The 14,120-nt window shown below is 41.0% G+C and overlaps 1 protein-coding gene across 1 annotated transcript in view; it reads right to left on the bottom strand.

The window, feature by feature from the left end:
• Nucleotides 1-7,708: 7,708 nt before the first annotated feature.
• RAB33B (RAB33B, member RAS oncogene family) overlaps nt 7,709-14,120 on the bottom strand; it is a gene marked incomplete at its 5' end in the record, with an annotated part of 16,276 nt that continues 9,864 nt past the window's right edge. The window contains one exon of the mRNA XM_006766081.2: nt 7,709-10,473. Within this exon, the coding sequence (XP_006766144.1) occupies nt 10,033-10,473 (441 nt within the window). The remainder of the gene's footprint in view (nt 10,474-14,120) is intronic.

Genomic DNA, 14,120 nt, shown 5'->3' with positions numbered 1-14,120 from the left:
AAACCTGTGACCTGAACCATCTCCGCCTGCGTTCCGCTCCTCAGCTTCAGCAGGCAGATCCCGGGGCCCCTCCCAGAGATCCTGCCTGCGGGCCGAGTCCTGGGCAGCACACGGAAAGCCTGCTGTTCCCGCTTTCCCGTGCAGGCCAGCGATGCTCAGAATGACACTCCTGAGCAATTAAGATCAAAGTAAGTGCCCTGCCTGGTGAAATGTAAAAGTTGCTCTCTGGGAGCCGTGTTCTGATCAGGGCAGAGATATCTAAAGTCACCAGAAAAAGGGGGGAAATGGCTCTCAAACCAGCAAGGTTTGATTTGATAAAATATCTTTAAAAGCAATCAGGATGTTTGCTTTTAAGGCAAAGTCCAATGCAGGAAGTGAAGAAAGTGGATGGGGATGTACGTAAAACCAGACTGGCTGTGTGTGGATGATGGTTGAAGCTGGTGATGGTGACATGGGTTCATTCTCATATACTGTGTTTTTATGTTTCCAAATCTCCATAATAAAAAGTTAAAGAAAAAAGAGAACGTTATTAACTACTAGAGTCCCGGTGCACGACATTTGTTCACTGGAGGTGGGTGGGGTGGGGGGGAAGGGGAGGTATCCCTCAGCCCGGCCTACATCCTCTCGCAGTCCAAGACCCCTCGGGGGATGTGCGCCTACCGGCAGTTAGACACCCCTCTCGCAGTCAGGGGCTCTCACAGTCCAAGACCCCTCACCCTTTACTGCCCACCTGCAGTGGAGAGGCTTCCTCCAGCGACACTGGGCTTGCCAGCTGTGAGCACAGCTTGGGGCTGAGCACGCTCCCCCTATGGGAGCGCACTGACCACTAGGGGGCAGCTCCTGCATTGAGCGCCTGCCCCCTGGTGGTCAGTGTACATCAAAGCAACCGGTCGTTCCACTGTTTGGTCAGTTTGCGTTTTATTATATAGGATAAACATATTCAAACACCAGTGTCACAGGGGCCAACATTACCTGTCATAATTCTGCCCACGTAATTGCCTTCCTTGAATTTCCCAGGCTCGTTGGCAAACTAATCCCTACTGTGAACTAGATCTGTTAGCATTAAATGTTCCATGTATGTCAGTGAGAACTCTCTTGTTCTCATTCCTGGAGAAAACATTCGGATGGTGCTAGCACAGCTCCTCAATCCACAGTCATCGTCTGCATTACCTGTGACCAGACCAGGATTCTGGTTTTGATTCTAGGCATATTACGAAGAATTAGAAAAAGTTTACCATCTAAGACAGGGGTGGGCAAACTTTTTGACTCGAGGGCCACAATGGGTTCTTAAACTGGACCGGAGGGCCGGAACGAAAGCATGGATGGAGTGTTTGTGTGAACTAATACATGTTAACACTGCTGCTGGTGAAGGAGCGGAGGGGAGAGCAAGAGACCCCTCCGCTCTTTCGGCTCCGCGGGCCGGATAGAACAGCCGAACAGGCCGGATCCAGCCTGCAGGCCGTAGTTTGCCCACGGCTGATCTAAGATAATATAACTAGTAAACCCACTTAAACCAGGCACAGTTACGCACATCTTGTCACAGCCCATGGAGAGCGAATGCACAGCGAGGGGGTGAGGTTCACTTCCCACATTGTGAACTGCAGGATCAGGACACCTGATTCTACATTTGCAAGGCATGTGTCTGTTTGACATCCAGTGTCCACTGATGTACTAAATATTAGCAAGGCTGGGTTTCTCTGACTATACCTACCTCATCTGTATTCCTGCAAACAAAACCTCTAATGTCCTTCCCACACTCCAGCAAGTTGCCTCCACCTCTCCTGGGGTGCGCATTCTTGTCAGTGTTCTGTTTGATGAAACAATATTTCCTAGTATAACAGAAGACACTGTTATTTTAATTTTTTCTTCTCATTTGAAAAAAGACTTCTGTCCATTCTACTGTCTGATGATAGGCTGGCATCCCCCCAGTGCCTTCAGCCGTGATGATGGCTCAGGTACGCTTGACTTTGAATGCAAAGCCAGAAGAAGGCCTCACCACTAGACACACCAGGACACGTGTGGCTGAGATCAGCCTTTCACGGGGCCCAGAACAATGAAGGGGCATGAGAAGGGCACCTTCAATTCAGGTCAAAGATCAGGCCTCAAGCCCTATGAACTTTGTGCTTTTTAATGCCGTTTCCCCTTCACAAACAAATCTGATAAAAATTGCCCCTTCTACTGCACAGGCTTGTTTTAAGTATAATGCGGGTGCTCCGGTGGCAGACACTGGATTCGCTACCCAAAAGCCATTCATTCACAGGCCATGTTTTCCTTTGCCTTCCTGGGCCTAAATATGCACCTTCCAAGCCAAACTGGCCACCAGACCCAGTTCTGGCCAACGAGATGTCAGGAGGGGCGGGCAGTCCTGAGTGCAGCCCTCGGCTGGCTTGCCCCGTTCATCTCTTACTCTCCAACCCACTTTCCATCAAGTAACCAGAGCGACCTTTTAAAACAGTAAAGCAGGCCACACCATTACTCTGCTGAAACCCTTCGGTGGCTTTCTATTGCAGTTAGAATAAAATCCAAACCCTTCGCCATGGACTGGCTCCCTCTGCCTCTCTGGTGTCATTCCGTTATTCTCCCCCATGCACGGCAGGCCAGCCAGGCCTTCTGTTCCTCAAACATGCCAAGCGTTTTTCCTGGCTCGCGGCCTTTCCACCTGCTCATTCCTCTGCCCTGTGCTCTCCTCCAGCTCGTTGCGTGATCTGCCCTTTCAACTGTCAGCTTTTAACTCATACGGTCAGTGTCAGAGATGCCTTCCCTGACCACCGTGGTGTCTTAGAAGGGCCCCGCATTCACCCTCTACCTCGTCACCCAATTTGTTTCATTGTTATCTCTTATCCCAATCCAGTTACTCTGTGTATTTGTTTACGTGTTAGTTATCTTTTATCACTGGAATATGAGCGTCACTGGACTACAGCTCTTGTCTACTTCTTTTAGAATTTTCATAGAGTTTCTTTCATTGACTGGCTTATTTCACTTAGCATAATGCTCTCCAGTTCCATCCCGTGTTAGTTATCTTTTATCACTGGAATATGAGCGTCACTGGACTACAGCTCTTGTCTACTTTGTTTATGGCTATGTCCTTAGCCCCTTGCACAGTGCCTGAAACATACGAGACAGCCATTCACTATTCGCTGAATAAATGAATGGTTCTTGCTTATGCACCTCATCTTTTATTCATTACTTCTTCAAAGGCAATGAGAGGCTAAACAAGAGTTCATAGTGGGAATAACAAGTGCTTAACACAGGACACGCATGATGGGTGGATGACTTCCAGGGAGGGGTAATCAGGGAAGCCAACGTGGTAGCAAAAAGGGGGGGGGGGGACAATTGTGATTGGCTGAGAGTAGAATGCATTGGAAAATTCTGTCTTCATCATTGCCCAATGGCTATTTGAATTGCCCTGGCTGTACACGCCTTAGGAACTCTCGGGAGAAGACATTTGGAAGTGAAGGTGACCTGGCCAGTCAAGGCAAAATGCCTGCTTCCTGCAGACTCAGCATCACATGCCGGGTGAGGGGCTCTTACTGTTCATTTAAATTTCTCACCAGCTGACGTAGCTGAGTGGTTGAGAGTCAACCTATGAACCAAGAGGTCACAGTTAGATTCCTGGTCAGGGCACATGCCCGAGTTGCAGGCTTGATCCCCAGTGCGGGGCATGCAGGAGGCAGCTGTTCAATGATTCTCTCTCACCATTGATATTTCTCTCTCTCTCTCCTTCTCCTCTCTGAAATCAATAAAAATATCTCTTAAATAAATAAATTCCCATTTCTTTTTATGTCCTCTCCTCACAAGCCTCCTCTATTCAAACCAGCTGCTTTGATTCACCTCCTGGAGCTCTTCAAAGCACTGATTAACGGTTCACATTCAGTCTCTCTCTGCAGATGTGTGTATGTACTGATGCTCCTCTGCCACTGTGAGGTTCCATCTGCTAAACCCATCACAAATGAAAATAGCGTAAGTGGAAAATGCCTTGAATACACCTGACCTGCCGAACATCATAGCTTAGCTCAGCCTGCCTTAAACGTGCTCAGAACACAAAGGCTATTTATAATAAAAATTTTAATATCTCATGCAAATTGTTATGTGACCAATATAAAATTAAAAAATCCTAAATCGAACTCTCGTAAGTTGGGACCATCTATGTATATAAAAACACACACATATATATTTACCACTTTGCAGAAATTTTTGAAAGCAGGTGGTTGCCATGCTGAGTGATTTACAAATGGAAACACTTAAGGGAAGGGGATGATTGTGTAGGAAACAAATGGCATTCAAATAAAAGATACTGACCGCAAAGAGGTGCAAACTATTATCCACCATCAAGGCTGCTATGAGCAGAATAAATGAGCCTAGTTCCCCTCCTTTCCACCGTAGAGTTATTATTTTGCAGGCCTCAAGACACTTCACCCCTAAATACTTATTCAGATATCTCCTAATTTTCTCCCACTTAACCTCAATACCATTATCACAACTAAGAAAATTAATAAGCATTCCCTAATGCCATCTAGAACACAGATTATATTCAAATGTCCAAGAACTCTTTCTTTTGAAGGTCTCATTGCACATCATATCAAATATATTAAAATACATCCCTAGCACTGTTTTTCTGAAAATTTGTTTTATGATTTAGCTAAAAATAAACCATTTATTTTGTAGTCAGCTAATCTCTCAGCAAGCATGGTACATGGTCCTTTTGAAGGGAAATAATCTAACCTATTAAATGATTTAAAATATAATTAATGTGGGTTTTTGCCATGGCCGGTGTGACTCCCGTGCACCAAAAGATCACTGGTTCAATTCCTGGTCAGGGCACATACCCAGGCTGCAGTTCAGTCCCTAGATCACTGGTTCCGGAATCGATGTTTCTCTCACATAGATGTTTCTCTCATGTGCTCTCTCTCTAAATTCAATAAAAATGTATTGTTAAATATATATATAAAATTAATGTTTTATGAATATTAATGTTATCAATTAATGCCTGCATAATTTTTAGTTTATAGACATTTAATTAAATGTTTCTTAAATGTTGTTTTCATACTTTGGGGTCAATCCTTTATTTTTTTTCAGGCCTTCAGAATTTGCCTTGGTACTAGGCATGGTGCAGAGCTGCCTACCACCTTGCCAGGGCAGGAGATAGGAAAGGGTGACTCATCCTGTGGCCTCCAAAATAGAAATGGATTCCAAGCCACAAACACACAAACACGTCTGCCTCCTTGAGGCAGCCGCCATTGCCCAAGTTCCAAAACCTGGGCTGAAGCGAGGCGTCCTGAGGCTCAGAGGGGAGGAAAGGGTGAGAGAAAAAAGCTGCTTCTAGGAGACAATGGTTTCCTCCGGTGCAGCCCAGCCCCAATGGGTCCCCTCTGAGGGGAGGAGGCTCTGAGACAGTAGTTACAAAATGTAATCTGAGAAGCCGCACTGGTCAGAAACTCCAGGTTGGGACCCACAGTTTGGAAGAATTTGGTAGCTTTTTGTTTTGTTTCTGCTTTGGAGGATATCTGAAATCACGAGTATCTAATTTAAATTCAATTCATAAAACCTACTCTGGCTGTAGGAAATCTAGGGATGATGGCTCTCATAAGACAAAAATACAATAGAAAATGGAGAAGTCTGTATTAGGCACTTTCTCAATTGAAGGAGTCCTATTTATGCTTCCAAGAGGATTTCATTAGTATAAGTCAAGCTTAATTGTGTAAAGGCATAAAAAAAGACAAGTATTATTATTATTGACCCCATTTTGCAGATGGGGAAACTGAGGCTGGAAGACATTAACAAATAGATCCAACTGGTTTGTAGAGGTCTTGCTGAGATTCAGTTGGTAGAATTAGATGCCATGATGATTCAAGAGAAAAAGATGAGGATTTCAAGTATTTTAAGTGTGTGTGTGTTTTTAATAAAGAATTGCCTTTTTTTAAAAAGCTTAGCAAAGGAGTTAAAAGCAGAGTGACTTCATTTTTACTTTCATATAACAAAACTCCCAGAAGACGCATGTTCTCAGCAGTCTGAATGCAATACTGCTATGGTATCATGCTGGGCATGAATTGCTCGTTTCCAAGAAGCATGACTCAACCATCATATCAGGAATGTTTTTCCTCTTAAAAGCACTTGGAGCCAAATTGTTACAGAATCAAGAGGAATTACTTAAGGATATAAGGGATCATCAAATGGTGAACACTTTAGGGAAAAGGGTGGTTGTGGAGGAGACAAATTAATCAAAAGCTAGTTGCTGACTGTGAAGATGTGAAAACTATTATATGAAATTCAATCTCCTAGAAGCAGAATTAATGTAGTTCCTCCCCACACACACACACACAGTAATATTCTAGGGAGAAATGGAATGAAAGTGGGGGAATTAAATATGCTTCATTATTTTGAAAACACTTCATGATCTATTTCTAAATCCAGTGTATGCTGATACTTGCATTTAATGACTGTCGAAGTTGCAGGGGTGGGGAAAGACCACACAAAGATCCTCGGGTCCAAATAGAAGAACATTATCAACGGGGCTTATTAAACCTGAAAATGGAGTTTCCAATCCTGCCCACCAACTACACTAAGGTTTTTACTGGAATTCATTTATTACATTTCCCTGTCCCCAATTCATTCTTTTTTTTTTTTTAAATATATTTTATTGATTTTTTACAGAGAAGAAGGGAGAGGGATAGAGAGTTAGAAACATTGATGAGAGAGAAACATTGATCAGCCGCCTCCTGCACATCTCCCACCGGAGATGTGCCCGCAACCCAGGTACATGCCCTTGACCGGAATCGAACCTGGGACCTTTCAGTCCACAGGCCGACGCTCTATCCACTGAGCCAAACCGGTTTTGGCTGTCCCCAATTCATTCTTAAAAACTAACTGGATGTTGCATTGACATTTTTTTTAAATATATTTTTTATTGATTTTAAAGAGGAAGGGGGAGGGAGAAACATCAATGATGAGAGAGAATCATTGATCAGCTACCTCCGGCACACCCCACACTGGGGATTGAGCCGCAACCTGGGCATGTGCCCTGACCTAGAATCAAACCATAACTTTTCGGTTCATAGGCCAACACTCAACCATTGAGCCATGACGGGTGGGCTGCATTATGTTAACAAATAGATCCAAACTCTAGTGTAAGTCTTAGTTTGAAACATTTTGAAACAGAATGGGAAATTTAACTTTTAAAATGCTCAGATAGAAGCTCATTTACAAGTGACACACATTTCAGAAACGAAGCCCGGCAGATGGAAATATTTCCCAACAGTCACCAGGAAGGGATAAATTGTGTTTGTTTCTCTAACACTAACACTTGCCCTAGCTGGTTTGGCTCAGTGGATAGAACGTTGGCCTGTGGACTCAAGGGTCCCGGGTTCGATTCCGGTAAAAGATACATGTCCAGGTTGCAGGCTCAATCCCCAGTGGAGGGCATGCAGAAGGAAGCTGATCAGTAATTCTCTCTCATCATTGATGTTTCTCTCTCTCCTTCTTCCTTCCTCTCTGAAATCAATAAAAATATAAAAAAATAAAACTAACTCTTAAAAGTGGTATAGTCCTTAGTATGAAATACATCCCAGACACCTGTCCTTGGAGAGATGATGAACAATTTGAATCGTGTCATTTTGTGAAAGAAATGTCCAGCCCATCTTTCATTGGGTTAAGTCTTTCTCTGCCATAAGATACCAGGGAATCATTTAAATGGCACCAAAAGAAACACAACTTCTTTACAGTAAAGCTGGTTTATTGAACTTCATGAGGGAAATGTTACAGTGACATTATTCCACAACAAAAGCATTGAGTTTAAGGAAACATAGCAGTACACTGTCAATAAAGCATTGTCATCAATAGCTAACTACATTAGATTCTGGTTTAGCTTCCTCTGGTGTTCTCAAATGGGCATCTCCAACACATATCTGATGTTTTCAATTAATGGTCACAGTTCAAATAAATTCACACAGGAGTTACAAAATGTGTGATTTGTGCTTTAAAATTAATAGTTGTTTGATAGTCACCATTTTGAACGTGATTTCTCAATAGTCAATGAAGTATTTTATAAACATTTTAGAAAGTATCTAAAAGCTGTATCCATTCAATTAATATGTATGCTCTTTTAAAGAACAAAACATACATAGAAAAAGTTAAAATAAATCATTACAAATGAGATACAAATAGCTTTAAATTAATAAATATTAAAGTGAAAAAATAAGTCCTTTCACAGAACTATAGAGAATACTTCCTACTAAGTTTTTACAAAAAGAAATAAAGTTAATTTCCTTTTTTAAAAACCATTCATAACATAATGAAAAAACATAAATGTGCTTGAAAAGTCTGTAAACTTTCTTTCCCCACTCTAGAAAATGTTTTGAAAAGCAATAAACAGGTTCCTTTCTTTAAAAAACGATCACACCCATCACAATTATTACAGTTGTCACTGTTTCACTATAAAAAGTTACAAATAAACATTAATTTACATAAAGTCAAATCATTTTTAATTTTGGCATAAGAAAAATGAACTAATCTCTCTAAACACAAGTAAAACCCACTTGATTTCCTTCAGCTCTAATATTTAAAACTGAACAATTATTTTCTATAATTATTTTTAGTTAGTTCATTTAATATAATTATCTCATTTTATAACTAAATTATCCGGTTAGGACCACCATGATGATAAAACAAAAATCCTAAACTAGATTAGATACATATTTAATTGGTTTCCCACATTCTGAAAATATTGTAAGTACAATCATCTTTTGGCTTGATTTCCTCTAAAATGATCAAGGACAGCAATCCATCAGAATGAGTCAATGTGCACATTTCAGTCAAAACTCATGGCTTACATTCCATTCATGTAATAGTTTCATATGCAAGCTTACTATTTTCTATGTGCAAAGTCTTAAATTCAAAGTGAAAATATTTAGGGTAAAAAACTTTTGAAATGTTCTTTGTCCCACTGAGGGACAGACCAGATTTTTCAATATCTAACTTGATTTTTATACTGAGGAGGAACAGCATGTTGTGCCCATAAATTTAAAGATTTTAAAAATGGATGTACTGTAACACAATACTATTACAGGCATATATGTACACTCATAGCAATTAGAGGTGTATTCTCAGAGCTACAATCCAAATGGACGATGATTTGTTAATTCAGCCTTGAGTCATTAAGTTGTTTGGGGGTGGGGGCAGCAGGAGATACTATCCCAGAGACACATCTTGAAATTACCAAAAGCTAAGACTAAGTCTCCTGTGATAGCCAGGAACCATATTTACCTATATTCCCCCAAGTTACAGCGACTCGTATGCTTTCGATTCCTTTTTTTACTGTTTAAAGAGTTCATAATAAAATATAAAGCACCTTATGTCACTTCATTTGCACTAGAATTTGACTTGTTTTTGTGTAATTTTAATAGAATTTAGTAAGAAAACAATTCAAATTACTCAAAAATAACAATGATCTCTGCAGAACTCATTGGCATTGATTAGAAATATTAAGTATCTACAACTGTTGGGAAAGTCCTTTAAGAATTGAGACATTCTATGCCTTCTCCTCCCACTGGAACTAAAGTTTGGCTCTAAAATGTACCAATAATAATCAATTAATCCACTAATAATACAAAAAGAGAACTCCAGGGAGAGGCAAATACAAGTTCTGATCCTACTGAGAATACTTCCCAAAGGACACACCATGAAGTGTGCACTGAACCCTTCATATTGTTTTCCATCTCAGGAACACAGGCCTGAACAGCCAGACTCTGAAACCCCATCGTGCTCTCCTCTGAAGCCTCCCTCCCTGGGCTCTGATGGGAAGATGCTCTGGTCACTCTACCTTTGCTTCATTTTCAACCTCACCTGAAAACCAAAGTTTTTCTCGTGTTGTCAGTGACGATCCTGATTACGTAAAGACCAAATACAGAAGTGAGCATGACGATGATGAACAGTGACGTGCCAGGATGCTCCATTATATCTGAGAGTAAATCTTATGACTATCACTGTTACTTCGCAAGTATTTCTTTAGTCAAAATCCCAGTCTCATAAGGACTGTTATTAGCACCAGCACGTCATCGCGGGCTTTGGTTCAGGCTTCAGGGTAACTCCGTTATCAGGGGGTTGACTAAGCATTAATGGTTTGTGGCTCTTAAGCTTATGAGCCAAGGTCATGAATATGGCTTCCACGTGATCATTATCATTGGGGTTTTTAGCAGAGGTTTCAAACAAAGGCATACTGTGCGTGTCAGCAAATTTTTGTGCCAAGTCTGTAGGAACCTGAATGGCACTTCTTAAGTCACATTTATTTCCAACGAGAATCCGTGGTATATCATTGGCTAGCAAATGCTGTTTGCATTCTTCTATCCAAGATGGCAGGCTATGAAAACTAGCCATGTTGGTCATGTCATACACGAAGACGACAGCGTGCACGTTTCTGTAGTAGTGCTGGACCATGCTCTTTCTGAAGCGTTCCTGTCCCGCTGTGTCCCATAGCTGGATCTGAAAATGAAAAAAAGAGGAAATTGAAATTTCAATTTCAAAGAGGAAATTTCATTCCAATGATTCATATTGAAAATCTAAGTCACCTTTGCATGGTCTTTAGCACTTCTTCACTTATATTACTTAGTTCCCTTCCATAATGCCTTTTCTGTGTTATTAATGGGATCTACATTTCATGATGCTAGTCTACAAACCTCGTAATTAATGCAAGTAACAGAATATTTCAATTGAGCATTTAAATCTCAGTAAATCAGATCTGACTGGATGAAATTTTGCTTCAAAAATGATTTTTAAAATATTAAAACTATATCAGATTTTAACAAACACTGTCTAATTGCTATAAATTTGGTTACTATGTGCCCTTGTCTACCTTTCACAACACTAATTTAAAATAGTAGATTTGTCCAGGCCTGTGTTTCTCAGTGACTAGAGCATCTGCCCCGACAAAGGGTCACACGTTCAATTCCAGGTCAAGGGCATGTATCTAGACTGTGGCTTGCTCCCCGCCCTCAGTTGGTTGGGGCAAGGGCACGAGGCAACCAGTTGATGTATCTCTTTCACATCAATGTTCCTCTCTCTCTCTTTTTCTTCCTTCCCTTTCTTCTTCTCCCTCACTCCCCCCTTCCACTCTCTCTGAAAAGCAATGGAGAAAATATCCTCAGGTGAGGATTAATAAAAATAAATAAATAATAATAATAATATAATAGACTTAACATAGATATTAAGAGTCATGGGGCCGAAGCCGGTTTGGCTCAGTGGATAGAGCGTCGGCCTACGGACTGAAAGGTCCCAGGTTCAATTCCGGTCAAGGGCATGTACCGGAGTTGCAGACACATCCCCAGTGGGAGATGTGCAGGAGGCAGCTGATCAATGTTTCTGATTCTCTATCTCTCTCCCTTCCTCTCTGTAAAAAAATCAATAAAATGTATTTTTTTAAAAAAGAGTCATGGGGTCTAACCCCAAATTAACAAATATATACATTCTATGAAATCCAGGCCCCCTTGAAATTTTTTAAATCTAGAAAATTACTTATCTATTCCAAACATCTCTACCAACAAAACTATTACACTATCTCTTAGTGGAAATATGGGGGAATTGAGGAAAATTGTATCTGAAACTAAATATAAATCATATGTTCTTATCTCAAAACACTGAAATATCCTGCCTTTGTTCATTTCCTAAAAAAAAAAAAAGGGTGTTACTAGTAAATGATGAGAGTTTACTGCTCACAGTAGAAAATACTAGAATCATATTTGCTTAAATAACTTTTAACTGAAAGATGTGTACAATTTATAAATATTCAAAGTATGGACTAGAAGCCTAAACTGGTGACTTCTCATAGAGCAGCAATCGAGGAGATATTGTAAATGGTCCTTAGTAAATGCCTTGTTAACTTGGTAATTACTTTTATGGCTCTCCAATAAAGTATGAAGTTATTATTTCATACCTCTTGTTTCCCGGATATCTTGATGTAATTACAACGCACAGAGTTTTGAGCAGGATTGATGGGAAGAGGAGTATGGGTGAGTCAATTCCATCCCAAAATAGAACAAACAAAGGTTGTCTTGGGGATCAACATCCTCCTCCTCATGACTTACACTGACGGAGGACTTCCACAGTTCTGAGGCAGGTCTAAATTCTGTGTCATTTTTTTTTTTATGTTTCATGGATGTAAAAGAGATACATGGAAAACATAATAAGATAGAAATAAAGAGGGAAATTGCCTTAAAGACAACCATTGTTAATATTTGGGTATATTTCCTTTTCATGGGCTTTTAAAAAGAACTTATAGACTGTGCTTCAAACATTACAAATCATTCTTCATTGATGATATCACTTTTGAATACCTGAGCCACAGAAAATACTATTAAAAAGAAAAGATCAGCTCCAATTTTTTTGGACAACTTTTACATGAGTCATCCACATTATTTCCAAAATATCTTTCGAAATGTTAAAGATACAGTTTGAAGTGGGCTTTTTTAATTAAAAACAAACAAACACACACACCTGAGATATAATTCACATATAAGATTTACCCTTTTAAAATATACAATTCAGTGGTTTTTAGTGTATTCCCAAGGCTGTACCATTTTCATCATTATCTAATTCCAGAATATTTTATCACTCCAAAAAGAAACCTATACCCATTAGCAGTCACCCTCTTTTTTCCCCTGGGTGATACTGAGGATAAACAGGAGAGGCAGATTTGCCAGGAAAGATGGATTCCTTCAGACATTTGAGCAAAGGAGGGTTGTCCAAACAGCCATGTCTAGAAGACAATAGGAAATGCAGAATGACAGAGAAGGAGAGAGGTCTGGCCCAATCAAAGATCTGGAAGTTATCTTAGTAGTAGAAGTGACAGCTGAAGTGAAGAGACGACTCCTCAAGGAGAGAAGGCAGATAGAAAAGCAAGTCAAGGGACATCCTGGGTCTCCCCTGGATTCCCTCTATGAATCATACACACAGGGTGTCCTAAAAAGTGTGCACACACTTTGAATAATTATAAAGGCAATGTGTATTAAAATACATTTTCAAAATATAATAGAAATCAGCTGTTAAAAGTATGTATATATTTTGGGGGGACACCCTGTATATAGTACATAGGAACAGATGAACACATATAGACTTCATGACATTTCCTAAAACGTCACTGCTATAAAACATGTTCTCTGAAAATTTTCCATTCCACAATTACAATTACTTAACATGCCTGGCTATGGTGGCTCAGTGGTTGAGCATTGACCTATGAGCCAGGAGGTCATGGTTCGATTCCCAATCAGGGCTCATGCCCAGGATGAGGGCTTGATCCCCGGTAGGGGGTGTGCAGGAGGAAGCTGATCAATGATTCTCTCATCATTCTCAATGATCTCTCTCTCTCCTTCTCCCTTCCTCTCTGAGATTAACAAAAATAAGTTTTTAAAATTTTAGGATTTAGAACCAAGATGGCGGTATAGGTAAACACTGGAAATTGCTGCCTCACACAACCACTTCAAAAATACAACTAAAAGACAAAACAGACATCATCTAGAACCACAGGAAGGCTGGCTGAGTGGAAATTCTACAACTAGAAGGAAAGAGGAAAGCACACTGAGACTCAGAGGAGGTGCAGAAGTAAAGTGCAGAGGTACGGAGGCGCACGCTGAAAGGGCTGGCAACTGAGGACGCGGTTGTCTTTTTCAATCGGGAGGGCGTCTCAAGCTCCCGAGTGCTCTGAACTCCAATTCCAGGAGAGTGTCTGGGGACCCAGACTCATACGGGGAGAAACTGGACTGTCTGGCAGCAGGCAGAACTCGGAACTCGAGGGCAGCTTTCTCTCAGAGGTGCTAGCAGCGATTACCAGGACACTGAGACGCGGGGGCCTCCTAGGGTAGGGTGGAGGATCAACCATAGCTGTTTGCTCCGCCCTGTTGATTCCCTGAAACCCCACCCCACCTAAGCTGTGCACAGAGGCTTTTGCATATGAAAGGCCTGGCCCTTTGCAATCTGAAAATTACCTAACAAACTGCAGGTGGGTCAGAGAGAGCCAGAACTTCCAAAAGAAGGCCCAAGGCCCCACAGCAGTTTGCATTGCTTCACAGCTGGACCTCATTTGGGCATCTCCAAACCCCAAACAAGGAAGGGGCATCTGCAGATTTCTCCGTAGCTCC

Source organism: Myotis davidii, unplaced genomic scaffold (assembly GCF_000327345.1).
Source record: "Myotis davidii unplaced genomic scaffold, ASM32734v1 scaffold436, whole genome shotgun sequence".
Classification (NCBI taxonomy): Eukaryota; Metazoa; Chordata; class Mammalia; order Chiroptera; family Vespertilionidae; genus Myotis; species Myotis davidii.
This window is presented reverse-complemented; position numbering and strand designations above follow the sequence as displayed.